Source organism: Labrus bergylta, chromosome 11, assembly GCF_963930695.1.
Source record: "Labrus bergylta chromosome 11, fLabBer1.1, whole genome shotgun sequence".
Classification (NCBI taxonomy): Eukaryota; Metazoa; Chordata; class Actinopteri; order Labriformes; family Labridae; genus Labrus; species Labrus bergylta.
In genome coordinates, this window is record NC_089205.1 from 24,527,265 (window position 1) to 24,549,363 (window position 22,099).

General features: G+C 40.2%; 1 protein-coding gene across 4 annotated transcripts in view; it reads left to right on the forward strand.

The window, feature by feature from the left end:
* tenm4 (teneurin transmembrane protein 4) overlaps positions 1–22,099 on the forward strand; it is a 138,128-nt gene that overhangs the window by 14,166 nt on the left and 101,863 nt on the right. For all 4 annotated transcript variants that reach the window (XM_065960321.1, XM_065960322.1, XM_065960323.1 and 1 more), the window contains exons 2-3: positions 14,816–15,102; positions 16,160–16,432. In XM_065960321.1, coding sequence (XP_065816393.1) covers positions 14,880–15,102; positions 16,160–16,432 — 496 coding nt within the window. In that variant the 5' untranslated portion in view covers positions 14,816–14,879. The remainder of the gene's footprint in view (positions 1–14,815; positions 15,103–16,159; positions 16,433–22,099) is intronic.

Here is a 22,099-nt window from a genome sequence, read left to right on the forward strand (position 1 = left end):
GTTGCTCTTTTTCAATAATCCAAGGTCAGTGATTCCACAAGACTAAAAAATGTGGCACACTTCCACAAACGATAAAGACCAGATGGTGCAAGACATGTACATTTCTGATGAGTGCATGTTGTTCACAACACTATATAGATGCTTTTTCAAGTCTGCAGTGCTTAAGAAGAAAATGTATTGTTAGTCATCAACTCTGTTTATAGCACTTTTCTTTACAATGTAACAAAGAGTGTAAGAAGAGGAAATAAAACCTGAGCAGATAATGTGACAATAAGACCCAAACCCACGAGCAAACACAAACACAAGATGTTATAAATGAAGTCAATAGGAATCAGAAAATAATATTTAAAACCCTCACAGAGTGGGACAGGAGAAAGTATTAACAGCCTCAGCCAAAACAGGTTGACAGCTCTGTGCAGACTCCCATATCGCTGGTATGACTCAAAGCCATATGTTACCTGTGTTTGCTTTTTTTGCTTTTAATATTCAGGCCGGCTCTTTTATGGCTGAAAGTGGGGCTCTGCATGCCCCTGAAATGAGTGTGTGTGTGTGTGTGTGTGTGTGTGTGTCTGAACACAGGCAGAAACACTGAGGGAGCTTATGTGATTTAGATCATGGCTGCTAAGGCTTCTGTTGTGCTGAGTTTGAAGAATATTCTAGAAAAGAGAACCGCTGTGCTATAGTACACAGCTTGACCCATAGCAGGGCTTATTTATTGCTGTCAGTTGTAAAGCTCATAACTCCTGTTTTACTTATTTATTTTTCTATGTTAACGTCAGGTCAAGGACTCTGTGGTGCGCTGTGGGTTAACAACAGTACGTCTAGTGTTTCACTATAATCTAAAGTGCACTGATAAAATCTGTATGTATTTAATTAGCATGAATCACACTGCTTTACAGGTGGTGTTTAAATAATGATGTCACCGTATGTTTTAATTTGTTTACTAGGTGTTATGACGCATGCAACATACTGAAAAGGTGAGAGCTAAATGAAAAATAAGAATCAAAAAATGATTCTTCTTTTCTTCCCACAAAAGAAATAAAATCAACACAAGTTTGAATGAGATGGGACAGATTGATGTGAACATGGACTGGTGATTATGGACCTTCTGCATCATAAAGCAACTCTTAAGAAACAGAAGATAAGATTTTCACCTCTCTCCGATTTGATTCATGAAAGGTCAACCTATCACACTTCATTTTGAAATAATATAATGTATTGACTGAAGTAGCAGGAAGTATCATTTTTATTGAACGAATGCAGTGTGTGTGTTCTTTATGGAAATATGACCCAATTCAAACCGTCCTTTGATCCCTAGAAAGTGTTTGAGCTTCATGTTGTCACGTTGGATAAGGCCGTATCGGTCTTTGAACATCATTTTCATGTTCTTCTGTTTAAGGTCAACGAGTGAATAAGCCATCAGTAACATATCATTTACAAAATTGGAGTTATTTAAGTAGGCAGCAAGGATGTCAACAATGGGCTCTGTGTGCAGAACTAAAAAAACACAACCTTCCCCCTCTGTTGCTCAATCAGTGCCTAACACTCCTCTCTAACACACATGACATGAGGGATATTAAAATGTTTTCATTTGTAGTCTTTATTCTAAGAGATATCTTAAGTCTGATCCCCCTACACATTACCCTCAACATTCAGCTCATTGTTCACTGTGAATGCATTTATGAGAACAGAGGCTCTGGGGCTGATTTATAAGAACCAGACTTTGGAGATATAATACATCACTAGTCTTGTTTGTTGTGAATATGTGCTACGCATCAATTCCTGAATATCAACGGGAGGTTTTTCTGGGATTCATTCAACTAATTTGCTGCTTTTTCTTGTCCTGTTTTTTCTTCTTTAATGGCAGTGACAGGAGAAAGTTTCTTGGGTTGTAATTTTTTTTTAATCTAGGTGTTAAGTTTGCTATGTGGATATACAGTATGTACATTGTGAATATAAATCAGACTTATTGAAGTGTTTGGCTATTTTTGAAGGAACTACCCAGGCAGGAGAAACAACAAGCCTATACTTAAAAAAAAACACAAAGCTCATGGATTTTAAATCTACTTTTTTTTAAACTGTACTAAAAAGTGCTTCAGGGACGCATTATTGATCTGTGTCTTTCTTCCTTATTTTCAGAGGAATCTGTAAAGATAGATATTAACATGAACCATATGTTAGACATAAGGAGGATAGGATGAGTGTGTTTCGCTCAGTTTAACGTGAGGCGGCACAGCGAAGACAGACGGGGGCGTAAACTCTGTGATTCTGCTGTCAAGGAGAGGTGAAACACCATCCAATCAGGATTTGAAGGAAACCCCCAAACTTGTTAAACACAGGGATGGTGTTAACATGCTTTGTTTCAACACTAGTGCTAAACCCCCACCTGCATACACACACACACACAGAGACCCCTCCTCCACTGCCATATCCAAACACCCCCCCTTTTCGAAGTTGAGTAAACCTGCCGGGTTTCTGCGGGGAGAGCTTGGCCCTGATTTCAGTGCAGTAGAGGAGCCAGGGGGCCCAAGGGACACTCAGGTTACCAGCATCGAATCCTGCAGTATTAGCAGGGCACAGTGAAGTAACAACAGTCTGCCATCTGGAACCTATGTTAAAGCCATTTTAGCCTTGCAGCGTTCAATCATACTGACCTCAATTAAGTGTTATTTGTTCAGTATTTTTTATTCACTTCTTCCTTTAGCCTCCAGATCTCCCCGTCTCGTTGTACTCATGTTTTCTCTAACACACCATGTCAGATCCAAAGCCGTGCCTGGAGTTTAGGTTTTCTAATGATGTCCTACTCCGTACGAGCTTCCCCCATTAAACTTTAAACAAGTCCAGCCCCATCAAGAGGTTTCAGAAGAGAGCGCCGTAAGTGCGGGGGAATAAAGCTCGTCTTTGTGCTGGAGAGATGCTGCGTGGTATGTCGGGTGAAGAGTGGCTGCTTTTGGGTGAGGCTTCATGCTCATGACTCAGTGTGGTCGCTCTTGACCCCACTTACACAGGAGACAATGAGCACACGTGAGCAGGTTCTTCCCTCTTTTGAACCTCAGTGCTCTCCACTTTCTTTACTATTAAGAGAAAATGTAACAATACCGTTCATTGTTACTCTGCCGGGTTTCTTGGAACACTGGTGATGAACGCAGTTATGTTCTTCAAATGTTGCCTCGATTAATGGAAAGACGAACTTCCCTTTCTTTCACTGAAGTGTTATAAAGCTCTTATGATCCGTTTCCCAACAAACTGCAAGAATATAAAGGAGAATTATTCTGATTTTTTAACCTTATCCCTGGTTTCCTGTAGGGATGCATCGATGGTTGATCTTTCCCAGAGATGCTGTAAGACTCCCACACTGCTGACATTTTCTTCAACGTTTTGCCATGAAAGCGAATCAGAGATTTTCCAAAAGGGTACTTCTGCTCCTCCCCCACCCCCCCAACAAAAATAAACGATTCCCTAAATCAGCAGTTTAGTACACTAGCACTAGCTTACATCAGACAGGCGTTGGCTGCTGACATTGTGGATGGCATGTTATTTGCCGATATGTGATGTCTGTCAACAGGCCGATATTGGAGTATAGTGAGATTAACACCTACAGTTGCTGCTGAGGTTTCTCGCATCTCTTAAAGCTGCAAAATGTGTTCTTCTGGCACTCAGCACCGTCGTTTGAGGTAGATGATGGCCTGGCAAAACCAACAGAAAACTACAGCATCTCAAGTCTCTGGCTTTGCTTGAGGATACATTTCACAGTGTTTTGACTGACTAAGATATTCAGCCATATTTATTCAAGTATTTGTGAGACAAGTTAAAGACTTGGACTCAGTGTTTGTGCTTTGAAACTTGATCTGGAACAAAAGCAAAGACGATCCCAGCTCAGATTGACTTTAAAAGTTAAAAGGTCTCGATGGCTACATTAAAGCTGCAGTTATTACACTTTCAAAGAAGTCAATTTTTACGAGAGTTCCTACCCACTTAACTTGTCACAAATTGGATGTGGTCTTGTGTGGCACTCTCCTTTCAGCAATAGTTGGAGTCTTTTCAAGCGAGGCAGAGGTTTGAAGCATTTTAAGAGATTTACCCACAGGACTGCTTCCATCCTGCAGATTTCATCTTTTGATAATGTGGATGCTATAGGGAGCGTAATCTCTTATAATTGTGACTTTTCAGTGTGCCATGATTACACTTGACAAATCATGTAGGGAAAGTAAGGCTCTGTTTGAACCCGACATGTAGAGAAATGTCATATATTCTGAAGAAAAAGTGGAGAAAGAATGAATTGAGTAAGGTCAAAGAGTAAGGTCTTTTACCTGCTCTCTTAAAACGTGTCTTTAGAGAACATTTGTTATGAAATGGCGCTATACAAATGAAGGATTGATTTATTGAATTGTGTTTCTAGCTCAATTCAGTGGTAAGAAATAACTGTGTGTGTTACAACTCTTTCCCATCCTGCTTCTAGCTTTATTAACAGACATGTCTGCTTTGTATTGTACATGTATTTTAGGTTTAGTTAGAGAACAGGCTTAACCAAAGGAGAGCAACAAATAGAGATAAAGAAGTAACTATGACATGTGATTTGAACTACATAAGTAAGTAAACAATTCTAAAGAGCAAATTCTCCAATTCAAAGAACATCCACCAGGATTGAGGACTATGACCTGCACATCACAATGAAAGCAAGTTGGTTAATGACTGATCTCTTTCACTTTCTGCATGAAGCACATTGCAGCAGCTACTACAACTTTGAACAACTTTTTTTTTTTTCAGAAAAAGGTTTTATCATTCAGATTTCATAGTTGTATGCTTTTCAGGTTTTTGCACTTTCTGACTTATACATTTTTTATTGAGGCTCCAGAGGTCTAGTTTCTTCTTCATGCAGACAAAATATGCAGGAAGTGGAGGGAGAAAAAAAAGCGAAAGATGAAGCTTAGGGGGGAAGAAATAATGCGCGCTATCCTAATGGCAGGGAGATAAAGAACAGAGGATTATTGGCGTTCGAGTCCATACCAGTTTTAGCCCACGAAAAAATAGGAGTTTAAAAAGTCTCACATGATATGAATATTATTATAACTTTTTCAAAGCACGAGTGTACATTGAACAGTGTGTATCACCTGCACAACGGTCTAAACGTGTCAGCTAAGTCCAAAGTGAGAGACGGTATGAGCCTCTCTCTTATCTGTGTTTACCTTTTGTGATGAGTGAGCACTGGTCAAAAAATTGCCTGCTGCTCTGTGCCATACTGTCAGCAAGTCACAGTGCTGGTTGGATGCCAGAGATGCAGAAGAGATACAGGCTGCACAACTGAGTCCTCTCCTAAATATGTGCTGCTATCAGTGACAGGCATCAACAGGAGAGTATGGTCCTAGAGACACGTCTCCAAGGAATTCTCAAACAGGTGACATGAGGTGCTCAGTGGGGAGCCTGAGCATGCTGTCACTTCATAGTGCTTACTGTTTGCCCAGATGTTCAGTCTGCACAGGTTATCAGACCTACTCCAACAAAGAAGCTGTGTTACAGATGGCACAACACTGACATGAATGAACACTTCTTGCACTAAATAATGTAACATATAAATACTGTAATATTCAGAAAGTATTCTACATAAAGAAAAGCAAAGCACCTCTATTCTTACAGCTACACGTTCACTTACTATTAAATAAAAGAGCAGTTCTGTCTCAGCCTGTGCTGTTAGCATAAACCAAACGAGAATTTCAGCTTTGAAAGCAGTTTACCCCTGTATCCATTTGGTTAATAGATCCATTAAGCAGCATGGCGTGAGTGGAGTGTGGCTGCTGTGTGGAGCGCAGGATGACGTGTTAATCCTGGGTAATTTATTACCCTGGGTGTCGCTGGGCAAGAAGCTCCTGATAGTTCCCGTCTCACTGGGATGGTCCTCAGCCAGGCTTCCATGGGCATCACCTGCTTAGCACTGACTCCAGCATGCAGCGCTCATATCCGCTGATGCAAGTATGATGTAAAAGCCTGAGTGCAGGAAAACAACAGTGAGGGTGCACATATAGTGTGGCATTACATGAGACCAGCAGTCTTTAAAGGAAGCAGGCTAAAAGCACACCTGTGGAAAGGGAGAGGGTAATCAAATTCCCCCCTGTGTTATGGGCACTTGCTGGCTCTCATATGGTTTTTATTTATGGAAGTATCCTTTTCTGTCTCGGGTCGGGCCCTGATTTGATCATGGATGCTGATTGTGGCCGAGAGCTGTGGTGATCAATCCTAATTTACTTGGAGAATTAAATTTATATTTTGGAGGATGCAGTGCCTTGCCCTGATAGATGAAAGGGCATTTCCCTCGTTTGCATCAACAATCAAGTTTGACAGAAAAAAGAAAAGACACAACACATTTCTTTTATTTTGTTGATTTCTTTCACAGCTTGTAACGCGGGGCTTACTCTGGGGAATAAAAGCTGCATTAGAGGCTGATAGAAGATAAGCCAAAAAAAAGAAATTGCAGAGGCAATCGTGCATGAGGGTTTTTTTTTTTTTTTTTTTTTTTTTTTTTACGAGGCTCAGCACTGCCTAATGTGCAGCCATCGGGATCACAAAGTGCAGACCTCTGGTGCCTTAGAGGCAGAGGAAGGGGAGTGTGCAGGTCAACACAGCACTGCCAAGCGCTACCCGTCAGCCATTTCATGTCATAATCAGTTAGGGGCAAATCAGCATACACCAACTCTCAGCGCCCCGGGAAAAATCCTCTCAGGATTCCTGTCTCACTGTAGCACTGAAAGGATGGCAAAACGAGTGTCGTTCTCCCTGCTCTACGAAAGAGATTTTATTTATTTTTTTAAACGTGCTGTATTTATGCTCTGGAAAACAGGCACTGTGTGTTTACAGTATGCCACTGCAGCAGCCACGCCTTCTAGACACAGCATCTTTACAGCCTGTGCTGCTGTCATCCAGTCGATGATGAAGCTACAGAGTGATTAGCCCCACCCAGAGGCTGCTGAGATGGGAGATGTGGGAGGTGTGTGGTTGTCAGAGCAGGACTTGCAGAGATGACTCAGTTAGGCACTTAGAGTAAGCTCATTATGCAGGAACCCTCTCTTTCTTTGCTGTGTGTGCTGATTTTTTTTTTTTACTGTTGATATTGAACAGCAGCTGGTTTTATTGCCCTCAACAACACAGCAGTGTGTGCTGCTTGTTGTGCATCATGGGGTACTCCTGCTCTTAGCTTATCTTACCCACCATGTTGGCTGATTTATTTTGCAGAGACCAGCTAAGATCTACGTTTGTTGTCATTGTGAGCATACTAAATGAGTCCAGTAAATGTGATTAATGGAGACTTTAACATGAAAGGAATACAGTACCTCCTACCGATGGTGTTTTACTTTGATGATTCCACTGCAAACTCAACAGCTAGGATAATCTAATAGAGGTTAAATTTAAGTTTAATCCGAAAGTCAACCATGTTTCAAGAAAATCCAGCAAGGGCTCTCTGCATTTAAGAGAAGGAAGTGTAAAGGTCTATGGCAGAGAGTGGAAGTGCTGCCTGTGATTGTGGTGACTTGTGATCGAAAGGACCTTACTGAGTCTGTGATCTTGGCAGTGCACTTCCTTACCCTGGGCCTACACAAGATACGATCTCGAGGAAATCTTAGGACCCCCATTGTGAGTGGATTGTAATTGGTATCCAGCAGTACACTGCAGTGCTCTCACAGTGTCTCTGAGAGGAGTTCTTCCACTCGGGGGCTGCTCCTTAAGGGCAACACAGTCTATTTAGCGGCCTTGTCTTCGTAACCATGCGCAGAAAAAAAAATAAAAAAACAAGAGTGGGGGATTTCCTCTGTGTGTTGCATTTTTTTAAAAGTCAAAGAGGTCATTGTTACAGGAAAATTGTGATTACAAGTTGACAAATCTAAACGCAGGTGTAAATGCATCTGACATGCATTGAGGTCAAATTCAGTTTAGAAACCTGGAGCCTGGCGTGAATATGACAACTTCCTCTATGCTGCACTTTTTTCCCTGTAGTCAGTCCTACAGAATTAAAGGCACCGTACATGGCTATTGCATTTGGGCAGGGAAGTAAAATCCAAACACAAGTGGTCACCAGAGACACATTAGAAACAGACTCTGATTCCACAAGTGAACAGGAGAGGGGCTTGACCCAGTCTAAACCCAGTCTGCATTAACTGCTCTCTATCTGTAGGTTAACGTGATGTTTTCATTGTTTTCCTTTGTTGGTTTTTGTGTTTCATGTCGTCAGTGTTATCACATTTTCAGGACAGTGTTTGACCATTATTTCTGCTGGGATTATGCTATGCTACCACTTATTTCTGATTTCTCTAATCAGGATCCTGGATCAGGAAACTGCCGGATCATTAATGGCATTAAGGTGTGATAATGTTGGTGACTCAGTTTGTAAATATTGCATTTTGTAAAACATGTAATCTGACCATTTCAGTTTGCATGGCAGTCATCTGTTTATTTCTGTTATTAGAGCCTTTTCAATGATCAAGGCAGCCAACTCTCAGGATTAAATGGAAAACTAATAGTGCCGGAGTAAAAAATAATAGCATTAGCTTTCACCTCATTTGCATTAAGTGGCTTAAACAAAATTGGTATGTACATTGCAACCAGTAATTTTATAATCAGACCTCAGCCGCAAGTGACATAGGCTAAATAAAGCTGTTTGTATAGCCAGCATTAGAAATATAAAGGACTTTTTCTAAGCCAATTGGAAGTAGCACCATCACAGTGGCACATTGGCAGCCTTAACATCGGCTGGATAGTTATGTGTGCCTGCGCTTATTTGATTCGGAATTGATGAAAAAGTAAAGTACAATATTCCGGTTGTATGTCAGCAAACGGAACCTACTTCTAAGGAAACTGTGAAATCTGTTTATAGTATAGAAGTATAGAAATCCTGTTTGATAAAAGTAAGACACTGACAGTCCTTTGACCTGTTTTTAAAAAGGGAAATCCTTACCTATAGTACCTGAGGTGATCTTTACATTTCTATAACCATGGAAAATATCAGCTGACAAAGTAGTTCTGTCTGCTAAAGTCTTTTCTGTCTTCAAAATATAACCAGATGTTCTTAGTCACTGAGGTCCTCCAATAGAGCTGCCAGGTGCTTATAATGTTAATTAAAAGATGTCTGTATTGCTTTTAGCTACAGGGTGCATGGAGACTGAGACAGGAAACTGAGGCATGACAGGTGCTGTTGGAGAAGTGGTCATCAGGAAGTCTGTGAGAAAATGTAGTACAGTGTTTGGAACATAGGATCAGTGCTTCCGGATCTGTTGCTTTGCGATGAGCAGAAATGACACTTTGTTCACCTCCTTTTCTATTCAGCGTAGTGTCTGAAATCTCAAAGGCATGATCTCACAAAACTTGCTTGTTTTTGCAGTTCCAATGAACCAACCCTTAAGGTTTTACAAAAGCACATTCAGTTCAGAGGATTAATTGTCTGTTGCATCTTAGTGCCATAGCGTGTCCTCGGGCTACAGCTGCAAACTACAGCTCAAACATTAGTTACAGCAAGTTTGACAGTAGCAAGTTTACATTCAGTTGATTATTGCTTAGCTGGTATTAGGTTTGGTTTGACTGCAGGCCAAACTATAAATCAAACCCAGGTCTAACCTCTGCAGAATAATGAGCATTAATTGTCGACTAATGAGAGACAGGTCACCATCAGGGTGACCTCTGCACTCAGCAGCCATGCTTGGGATCAGAGGCACTTCAGCCCGAGTGGAGGGGCCCTCATTTAAACGTGCATACATTTAACGTCTGCTGTTTCTGATTGCTTTAGTGAACCTTCCTAGTTCAGATCTTATTTAAGTCCTTATATAAGATTTTAAAAAGGTATTGACTAGCCTTCATCTGCAGCAGTACTGCAGTGGCAAGCCAGCGAAACACGAACACCTTTTTCTTTTTTTTTTTTATAGTTTAGCAGGAACATAATGGATAAGTAGACATTTCAGCCTAACATAGGACTGCTAACATTATGCTGTATTTGGCCAAGGTCAGGGGCATATATCAATGCATGAGTAGTGAATAAATAGACTGCCTCTCCTTGTTATTTACCAGGCTGGTTTAATAGCATTATTCCATTGCCTTCTCTCCCTGTCAGGAGTAAACCTTGAATTGCTTCGAGTGATTAGTAGCGGGGAGTGTGCTGCCGCAGCAGTCCCAGGCTACCTTTGTTTATGTTAAGGCTTTTACGCATTCTGTTTTATTTGCTGGCGGGGCTCGCTTTTGATCCCGGAAGGAGGTGGTGCAGCTGATATGCCCCTCCACCACCACAGTGCCCCCACCCCAGCCCGTATTACTACTACGGAATTCAGATCTGTTTGGCAAGCCATTGAGCTCCCCCAGTCCATCAAGCCGAGTCTTTTTTCCCCCTATTGAAAACACACCTTTCTGTTGACGAGCAGGCTTTTCTATAGAGCTCAAGCATGTGAAAGGTTCCAGAAAAGGAGTAAGTGGTGCCTGTATGGAGCTTTCGTTGCTCTCAATGGACCTTGTAGACAATGTTCCTGATATGTGCCCAAACGTCCTCTCTGTTGCACTACAGCCTGCTTTTGTGTGTATATTTGTCTGCAGTGTTTTGAGCTAACTGTCACTTATCCTTTGACTATTTGATTATTTAACATTATTAATAACAGAAAAAGAAAAATATGCTCTGAAAAACTTGTCACCTAATGCATACATTACATTTATTTTTTTAGATAAATGGTTGAGATACATGCGATTATACAATCTATATAACGTTTTAAATAGGGATTTGGTTGGATTTTTTGTTTGTAGAGATTAAGTCATCATTATATCCTTATTAACAGTGACGGTTTATCAAACTCTCAGTTGATGCACTGTCTCAGAAATGTGTCGAAAAATGTCATCACTAATCAGTTACACATTATGTCTCAGTCTTGGTGATACTAATTAGTAATAATAGTAAGTGATTAAGTGATTTCACAGACAAGTAATCTGTAATCATTCCATATTGTATCCAATGGGATTTGCCCAACATTGTGCTTGCGTGTTACTTTGTCTTTTTTGCTGTGTTGCCTAAGAATGTTCGATTCATTTAGTCCGGGGATTCTGCGTGGAAAATCGACGACATGTTAAGAGCAGCGAGCAGTTAATTCTAATGGAAAACAGGGCTGTGTGCACAGTGAAGGCTAGATTTATATGCAGCAGCACTGAATAGCAATTCTCAGCTCACTGCTAATTGTTTGATGGATAGTACGGAGCGATTTGCATATTTATTGTACCCCAGATGCCTCCCACGTATTTAGACCCCATATTTAACCAACTCATGACACTGAAGCAATGGTCACAACGATCTGCCCAGCAAAAACCCCAACTAGTGTTTTAGCAGGCGCCTCTGTAACCACCCGTTAAACTCTGAGGGTGCTATTTTTATGGGGTGGCTTGACAGATTTTGTGTGTTGTAAAAGGCTGCTGAACTCCTCTAAAAATGTCAGCCTCCTCCCGCTTTAGCACGGGAATTGATGTCGACTTTAGACCTATACCTGGTATCGCTGGAACAGATTGAGAGATTAACTCAACGGAACTTGATTTGCAGCAAATGTTGCCAGTGATCATTTGTCAGTAAAAGTAGGTTTTCCTCATGTCAATTCAACAAACATACATTCTTATTTTCAGGTCATTTTAAACTGTTGTCACATATTCATGACGTGTTCTAAAAAGAAAATCAAATTTATTTGATTGATGATGAGGTTAATCAATTATTTTTTTTACATACTTACTAATACTGGCTTTGGTGTTATGCTTTTGTAGATCCTTTGAGTGCATTTTCAGAAGTTGTCACACTTGTACTCGGGGCATACACGAGCTGAAGTGACTAAAGAAGTTCAACGGTTGGGAAACACTTTAGTGTGTGTATTTCTTTCTCATACTTCCGTATACACACAGACTAAACATAAACATAAACACAGCATGTAAAATTAGTTGTAAATACCAGGCCGTGGATTTGCCTACACTACTCATCATCTGCTCGTATGTATTACAGTGTTGTGTATTTGCTGCACATCCACTTCACTCAAGTCTCAATTTAAATCACTTTGATGGAACTTTCTTGAGCTGCTCTGATGGTCATGAACTTATCCGTGGTGAACTGTTCCGAGCATTTCCATCAAAGTCGGATGCATCATCGCTGTATCTGTTGATCACGATTGACACATTTCATTCTCCCTCGCCTCCTGCAGCACTGTCCCTGCAGAAGCACATCATTAGTCTGCTTACAGCTGCTTTACATTTGCTTTACACAGATGGACAAACCTGGCACAGCCGTGCACTAGTTGTAGACAATGCAATTGAAAAATGTAGAGTTAGCAGTTGTTTTAAAGGGTAAAACAGACCATCCATCATTTCTTTTGTCTATCCGGGGAGAGCTCAATTGATTTTGGATCATTGCATAGATCTGCAGTTAGCGTCTTTTTGGCACTGCTGAAGCTCTGCAGCCTGGCTTTTAGAGGAACTTTGAAATAAAAGCATGCGATTGTTATCTCCGTTACAGAGATCTCAATCTGTGGCAGCCATTTCTCACTGGTCTTTGTTAACAACTTTTCTAACCGAGTCTTTGTGAATATACCCTCATTAACCTTCTCCTTCAGTGCTTCAAGCTGCGTCTTCCAGCAGTCCCTTGTGTCTTACTATGAGACAATGATAACAGTTAAAAATAGTCCTCTTATCACTTCTTAGTTGTTCTTCATAAGCGTGGAGGCATCATGGCTAAATAAAGCCTTCTGTTTATTATCTTCATGTACTAGTGCATTAAATTAATACATTGCTGGCATCTTTGTTTTGGCTCCTTTTTCCTCAATTTAGACTTAGACAGATGAACGCGCTTTGCTTTTCGGCACTAAAACAAAAACGATAATGCCAGATGTAACCTATTTATAGAGAACAATGCTGTTTAGTTATACCCTGTGCTTTGTGTGAATATTCCGACAGCTGTACTGAAGGTAAATACATTTTGGGACCCACATTTGTATCCCATGTCATCTGTCTTTGTGTATGGCCTGTTGCTTCTCTGAAAAAGTCCTCTGGGGTTTCCCATGGTCTCAGAGGTGCACCTCATTGCATACCAGCCGATTAATAAAGAGGAGGGAAGTCTTTACAGAAGAGAGATGGCAAAAGCACGGAGAGCCCAGCTCTTTGGAAACAAAAACAATGCACTTCTCAAAACGTTACACTGCTGCTTGCTCTCCGCCCTCTCACATTTGCATAGCATCAACGATCTTGAGCAAAAAAAAAAGGAAAAGGTAAAAAAAAAAATAGCAAACCATACAAGCTGCGTCTGAAATCTTGGGAGCAGCTGAAGTGCTCTTGCGGCTGTAGAGTGGAAGCGTTTTCTTCCCCCCACCCCCCCATGTTTCGGAGGTCCTGCTATTGAGGCCCCAAGTCATTAATCACCAGGATCTTTTCAGCTGTCAATACATACAAAAAGAAACCCCCAAACCCAACAATGGTGTCTTCAACAGAAAGTTTTTTTTTTAATTCAGGGGCAAATATAGTTCACTAGGGATTATTGTTTACTGTTGAGTCCGGCACAAATCTCATACAGTATTCATAAAGAGCTTATCTTGTGGAAAAATCCTTGTCTGAACAACACAGGGATCTTGTCAATATAAACTCTCAGACTTGCCAGGAGTAGTCTTTATCTCTTTTGCAAAAGGCTCTGTTCTTTTATCTAGTGACTTGCATCACATTTTTGCTTCTAGGGGGGAAAAAAAAAGCATTTTCAAATGTTGAGGCATGTAGTGCATAAGTGGCATCCTGTAGAATTGAATAGCAGGTTTTAAGCTCACAACACGTTATCATGATGACATTTTAGGGCTGAAGCAGGAAAATAATATATTATACAGCTGCATAATCTGGCTCACTAATTCTTTCTGTTCAGTAATTGAGCCTCAAAGTACACAGTGACCAAGCCTTTAATCATCTTTATATCCACATCGACAAATGTTAATCCTACTCAATATCTTCCACCGTGCTGTCGCTTTGAATACACTGATTGCAAAGCACCTTGATGTCGCTCTAAAAAAAAAAAAAGCAAAGTCTTCTTCTGTCTTCTCATCTTTTCTGTCCTGAATGACAAAATATTTAAAAAAAAACATTTATTTTTGAATATATTAGAATTATTTGAACACGTTTCTTTCTTTTGCTTCAATGTTTTGTCCTTCAAGGCAAGAGAATAAAGTGCTGCACATAGCCCGATGCTAAAACTGCCTCTCTCTATTGATCTTGTAGTCGGTGTGATATTTGACAGTTGGGGTTTTATGTTTCAGATTTTAATCATCTCTGCTGGTTCAGTGTGGTCCCAGATTTGTTTGCCTCCTCAGTTTTCAGCGATGGCGATGATTTGTAACTTATAAACAACACAATTCATGGAAGGACACCTGCCACTTTTACAGAAGCTGGAGGCCCTGCATTTCTATACGACACATAAAACAGAATATTTGTGGGGGACTTGAACCGTAAACTTTATAGGTGCAAGATTTGCTGTGCCATATTTTATTAAATCTAATCGGGCTGGTTTTTCCTTGCTCTCTCTGTGTGTGCTCAGCCATGCATACACTGCTGTTAACAGAAACATGCTTTTGAATTTTGTTTATTTTCACACTTGAATGTGTGTGTGTATGTGAAGGTTTAGCGTCAGCTTGTTCTAATTACAAATAATCTATGTTCTGCACATGTTTATGATTATAACTATAAAAAAGTGAACCATGGGTAATCATCATCAATATTTGCTTTATCATGAGTTTTGAAAAGATTACTCTGCTATTAATTCATTCATTAAGTTTCCCTCTTGTGTGTTTTTTCTCGACAGAAGCACTCAAATTAACCTGGAATATTGACCCACATTTGATGTTGAAAACAGCGTGGAGGCAGCCATGGAAGTGAAGGAACGTAGACCTTACCGCTCACTCACTGCCCGGCAGGACACAGAGCGCCGTTACACCAGCTCCTCAGCAGACAGCGAGGACGGAAAGCCCAACCCCAAATCCTACAGCTCTAGTGAAACGCTCAAGGCCTTCGACCATGACTCAAGGATGGCCTACGGGAGCCGTGTCAAGGAGATGGTTCATCACGAAGTGGACGAGTTCAGCCGGCAAGGTTAGCCTTGGCTCTGCTAATATTAGAAATAAAGTGCTGTAATGTCAATAGAAGAGAGCGTCAGTGATATCACTGCAGTGCATCTATAAGTATATCAGCAGAGAATACATGAAGAAAATCCTGCTGATTAAGTTATAGGCACCTTTCTGCCTGGTCTCAATATATGCATCATTGCTTTTTAATGAGAAATCTAATTCGCATTCAGCCGCAGTAGAGGTCACACTGCATTGTTTGACTATTAACAGAGGTGGCTATGGATTGAACTTACCATGCCAGTGTTGAAAACTGCATGAAAGACATGCATACCATTACCTGCTTGTTCCAATTTATTATTGAACATCAAAGTTCAAATCAGATGTGATAGCACTGTCAAGTTAGCCGAAATCAAGTTGGAATATAGCATAGCCGGATTACTAAAAAAATGCAATTAAGTATGAATGATGACACAGGCTCTGTGTTTTTTTGGGCCGGGCACTGAAGGAAAGAAACGCCAACCTTGTGTGTCTTTCATTAGTTTATTTTTATTTTAAGCATTCACAGATTCGAGTGAGTTCTTTCATCAAAGACGGCTTAAGACCTCCTGACTTACAGTCAGGTGGTTAATCCAGTAACCTTTGTTGAAGACTTAAGCGCGAGAGGGAAAAGGAGACAAATATCTCAATTTTTGGGATGCAGTTTAAGATATTAAAGTTTTGAATATGGCTTTTTTTAATCTGCTGCTACTTAAAAATCAAAGTAGAAAACTTCGGCAAAACAGCAATTGAACATTGTGGTAGGAACACAGACATGAAAAGCAACACATTTATGAATTCTGGTTTAAACTACTACAGTACAGAATCAGAATCAGAAATATGTTACCATTGCTACATATATCTGAATCGTCATGTGACTCACACACTGAGATTATGAAGCATTTGCTTTAAATGATTCCTGAACCTCTTTAGGTCAGGATATTGCTGTCATCTCTACAGAAATGAATACGGTTTATTATTTTAAAATGTCACAGTGATTTACACGTTTAGTCATAAAAAGCTTTGTTTTTATTGTTTTGCTGTAGGCGCAGACTTTTCCCTTCGAAACCTCGGCTTCGGTGAGGCTTTGCCGTCCCACGTGGCCACGTACAGAACTGAAATGGGGATGCCACACCGTGACTACTCAGTCAGTGTGGGCTCGGATGCAGACACAGAGACAGACGGCATCATGTCTCCAGAGCACGCGGTCAGATTGTGGGGCCGGAGCAACACCAAGTCAGGCCGCAGCTCGTGCCTCTCCAGCAGAGCAAACTCCAATCTAACTCTCACCGACACCGAACACGAGAACACAGAAAACGGTAGGACACCTTTCTCTTTTACCCTTTCCATGCCAGTAATAAATAAGCAAGCTGATTTTGGGTTTTGTCTGTTTCCATGTGGATTTGATTAGGACGTCGAAATGGAATAAACGTGTGTGTGTGCTTTTGTTTAGCATGGCACTTAAACAGAATGACACGTTCTGTTAGACTGTTCTGCATGGCTCAGTCTAAGACTTAGATCCTTGTGTTTGGCTTTGGCTAGTTCTTACAAAAAAAATCATTCATCACATTATCACGTTTTGTACATCTCCTTCAGAATTTGGCTAAAGATCAACACATTTAAGATTTGTCCTCGTGAAAAAAAGGCAACTGCTTGTTTTTCAGCCTTTTTCAGAAGTGTGCTCTGTTGCTTTTCCCCAAACTCTTTCTTTCTCTTTTTTCTTTCTCTTTTTTCTTTTTTTTTATCAGTTTGTGATTCATTGTGTGTGTGTGTGTATGTGTGAGGACTTTTTGGGCTGGCAGGTTTTGTGTGAAATCAGTGCCAGGAGTGGGATGCTATATAAATTGTATTAATCTTCCTGTGGCATGGCGTTACGCCTGAGGACCAGATGAGCCTGTACGCTTGTTGAGAAGGTCACTTGAGCACAGGGAATATGTATCTGTGAGCCATGTCAAGTGCCGGAAAATGCCAGATGATAATGGCAGTTCTGCTGAAGATGCTTTTTATTCAAATTGTAGATTAGTGAGTTTTGAATGTGTGAGAACAGGTTGGGAAAGGAAATACTGTTTGGAACCACAGATCAGTTCTCAATTGCTTATTTGTCGGTAAGTCAGTGCATAACTTAGTAATAGCTTTTATAGTGTCAACACAGAAAGAACAAGCTCTTTGAGTTAATTTCATGCAGTGTGGAGGCAGAAATTGACAGGCAGGTTTCCTATATCCATTTAGCCCTTTCGTGTCTGTAGTGCCCACTCCTTTCTGCATTTATTTACCTGCGTTTCTGTCTAAATGGATTTATCAACTTTTTTTTTTTTTCATTTCTATGTTCTATGCTGTACATTTTAAATTCTGTGTCCCACTATGCAAAGTTTAACATATCCAAAACCATGCATATTAACCGGCAGATTTATGAAACTGGTCCCAGGATATTTTGCAGATAGAGGAACTCATCACGGGGCCTCACGGCAAAATTCTAATTGCTCCTGCACAGCCGTCCCGAGAACCTTGTGAATAGTTTTGCATTTCAGAGTGTGTCATATTATGTATTAGCTTCTTATTATAACTGACAGAAATGACTCTTGGAAGTGGAATCCATTTGCCCGAATGACTCAGGGAGAGAACGTGGCATCCCTCTGCTTGATCATCTGAGATGCCAGGGGACTTGAATTTGGCTGTATTGTACATAATTAAAGAGAATCTCCTCAGATGGCTGTTAAGGAGCTGCGATGCTGGATTTTATTCATTGCACCCATTGCTGCATCGTCATGCTACATCTGTGAAACCCAACCGAGATTCTAAGTAGCTTTTTTATTTAACTCACCCAAGCAGAAAGAGCACTTGTATTCAGCATTTAATTCAGTAATGCCTGATAACATGCAATTTATATATGGCAAGTTAATTAAAATCCATCGAGCAGGCCTGCTTGTTATGTGCTTTAATCTCTTTAAATCAACAAACCATTTACTCTGCTTTAATGTATTCAAGCTGCTGGGCAGTTCTCCCCCTCTTCACATGTGACTTACTTGACCCTGGTTTTAATACATGCAAATAAGCAAGAGCGATTTGGAACAATTTTCTTGATGCTGAAGTGATTCTGAGGCGTCCAATAAATGCTGTGAAGAGAAGCCTTGCTGATAACGGGAAGATTCATTCCAGCTGTGATTTGATGATAACATTTGCAGCTACCTTCATTGTTGCTCTGGCCCACTGCATTATGGGTAGAGAAGTAACAATGAAAACACAAGTAATTATGTAAACTAATTGTATCCCTACAGACTCATAAACTATTCAGACTCTCAATCACTCGGGAGAATTGGATAAGTAATTACATCAACCACCAATTGAAGTGGTATGCATGTGTGCGTTTTGTCAACATGTACACAGATCCCCTGTGCATCTTTTTTTTGGTTGGTTTGTGTTTAAAACGCACTCATGCATGAGTGTACAGGTATTTGTGTGTCTCCTCCCCAGCATGCATCTGGTCCCTAGGGAGCCCCTTGAGGACACCTCCAGCAGCCAGCCACTGCTGAGTCATTGCACATCCTACAGAGGCCGAACAGCGAGGAGGCCAGTCCAACCTGCTGGGTTTGGGAAAGGGCTGCTTTTCATGGGCTTTACCCCGTCACCGTTTATCTATATCTGGGCTTTAATGCTGCACCCACTGTCATGTTCTAGACTGTCAGGTTTCTGTCACCACAAGAAGCCAGGAGATAGCCACAACAGCCTGCAGAGGGACTGTTGCGATTCACATGGTTCACAATCTGCAGAGGAAGATCATTCAAATAGAGCCTACACAGTTCTTGCTAATAGAGATGATTGTTTGACTGATACTTTCATAAAAACAAATGATCACTAGTTCCAGTCGCTTGTATACTGATTGAGCTATTATGATAGGGCAAAGCTATTTGTTCTTCTACATGGTACTATTTAATACTGTTTAAATAAGTAGAAGAAATAACTGCAGTATGTGTCACAGCTGTATGATATTTAATTTTAGGAGAAAGATTATTTTTATTAGTGCTCATTACTCAAATCCTCGTAGCTGTTTGCATTGCTTCAGGGCAAAGCCTCCAGGAACTGCAGGAACTTTTTTTGTGAATGTCCTTCCCAAACCTTTTAGCTGCCTCTTGATTTTCAGCAGAAGAGAAGCAGCTAGAAGAGGAACTCCAAACCCTTCAGACTATTACAAATGTAACTTATATTTTATTTAGATGACTTTTTTTATAAACTCCTTGAATGGACGTCTAGTTTGAGCACCATGAAGACTAAAATTATCCACAGTACTGACTTTAGGAGAGTTATACTTCTTCTTATGCTGCTACCAATACTTATTATTATACAATTAATAATAATAGTAGTAGTTATATTCTAAAGGGATTATTATTTTTAGAAGCGGGCATGATGATTTTTATTTTTTGTTTTTATTTGTGCTATTATCATTAATGGCAGAATTGACTTGACTTGGCAGGAAGTGATTTGAAAAAGAAAAAGTGTGTGAAGAAAATTTCAGAGAAGTTCTAAGAAATACGCAGCCATGATGAAGTTTAGTGTTTATTGTTTATTTGGATCTCCATTAGCCGGTACCTAAGTAGCGACTACTCTTCCTGGGGTCCACTCATAACAAACAAGAATTTAAAATCCACACAAATTAAGTTGTTAAAAGTCCAAGACGGAACAGAAAAAGACAAAAATAGAAATAAATGACAGCACAGTAACAAGCAAAGTACAAAACAAGAACACCAAGATGGACCTATTGCAAGTCAAAAAGGTCATCTCTCATTTGCTCACATTATATCCATGCAATCAATAAAATACAGTGTTGGACAAATCTTATCAATATTTTTCCTACTAGTATTTATGTGTGCAAGGCCAGCATGGTCTCTTGTATCAAGCCATGGATCCAGATCCATCTGTATTTAAAAAATAATCACTGATATTTGAGACCAAATGAGGAAGTTTAGCAGGTATCCAGAGGAGTGATGCAGGTGTGATTTGTCCTATCCTTCAGTGCCAGTTGAATCTCTAGCAGTGCTGCTTTGGTTGCACTGATGTGTGTTTTTGTGAGTGTTGAGGCTATTCAATGACAATTTGTTGAGGAACAATTGGATTTTGTTTATTCTCCTGAACTGAGAGGTTTGTAGAAAATACAATGGCGTTGTAATTATCAAAAAACACATTTGTTTAGCCTGCTGCGGACTACAGGAGAACTTTCAAATTTTCTGTTTGTCGAAACCTTATCTTGTGTTTCACAAAGCCATGTCTTTATCAGACAAAGCAAGTAAAAGAACAACGCACGGTGGAGGCTCCCTCACTGACTAATGGTTTCAAGTTACAAGACAAAGGGGCCTTGAAGATGAATGGTCATCGGCTTTCTTAATTCTATTCTGTTTTTTTTTTTTGTTCTGCATGATTAAATATAAGTCATCAATCAGCATTTTTACCTTCAAAGCGCACATTGGCTAATGTTCTGATGTGATCACGCTTTTAGCCTCCGTACTAGCACTATTTATTGATGCTGAGTTGTTGAATGAAAAGTGGTCGGATGCTTAGATGCGTAGATTGAACTTGTGCGGGCTGTTTTTCTGCCTCTTCATACACACTTTTTTTTACAGCTGTTTAGATAAGATTGTTTTCTGCCTCCACTGCTGCTGGTAACCTGATGCTCTCTTCTTCAGATATAAAGTGTCTTTGTACTGTTGATGTTGTTTGAGGATTATGGAGCTTTTCACAAAATCGCACAAATCTTAGTTACTAGTCCATAGCTGGGAAGTCTTTGTATTAAAACTTCAATAAATATATACAAATATACAAAATAACAGTAAGAATTGTATATAATTTAAGTAGTAGTTGTTGTTTCCTTAGCTTTCTAAAATATGCAAACAATATTCTCGCTGAAAGTCAAAACTTGACTGACAAGGATCTATTCCCTCACTGCCTGTTTCAGATACTTGTTGGAGAGTTCGAGACGCTGAAGGAACTGTGAATTGTTGAAAGATTGAGGTTAAGAGCTGCGGGGTGGTGCTCAGTCTCAGAATCTTTGAACATAGCATGACTGTGTGTGAGGGACAGGTGTTCCTCGTAGAAAGACGTCAAAGCCCAAAAGGCTGACAGCCTTTGAAAAGCAAATCTCTGGTTAGATTTTAAAACGTGAACAGGGAGCACGCAGCAGCCCGTCCCCCTTTACTATCCTGATGAAAGAACGTTTGTTCACTTCTATTCACCCTTCTCTGCTCAGGCCACATTTCCTTTGCACAGAAAAACACCACCTGAGCTGGATAGTAACAGTTCATTGTACTTATTAAAATGAATTTAATTCTATTTAAAGGTCCGTTTTTTTTTTTCTTCCTCAAATGCAGCTTGGTTTTATTTATTTCAAATGGACCCACACACCAGAAGATGCCACACACACCACGAGAGCTGCATTGTCTAAATGAGCATGGTTTTGTACTGGCAGTTTGAGTAAAGCAGTTAAAAGTTTTGTTGTGTTGGGAATTCTTTGATCATCTCTGGATAAAAGTTTTTTTTTTTTTACTTCAGAACAAACAGCTTAACACTTTGATACAAAGCCTCCCTAATTTGTACCTCCGAGTCCGTGCAAACTGTAAAATGTATCAGTGCTGATGATCACGCCCTCCTGTGGTGAATAAGCAAATATCTCTGATGCAAACACTCCACATTTTAAATGTGTTTCATCCGTGAAATAGTCCCCCTGGAGCTCTGCCACAATGTTGGGAGCCTGTGGGGTGAAGTGAAGTCAGACTACCAATTAGACGAGACATATTCAGGAATTACAGGCCTGGACTCATTAGGACATGTTTTACAGCAGTGTGGTAGAGAAGACATGTTTTATTGTAACCATGGTGCCAAATAGTGGCACTAGCATAGTTGTGCATTCACAAAGAATATGCAAGACAAGGCATATGTGCAGACTAAATTAGGGAACACATAATTTTACACCAAGTGACAATATAAAAAAATATTCTGCT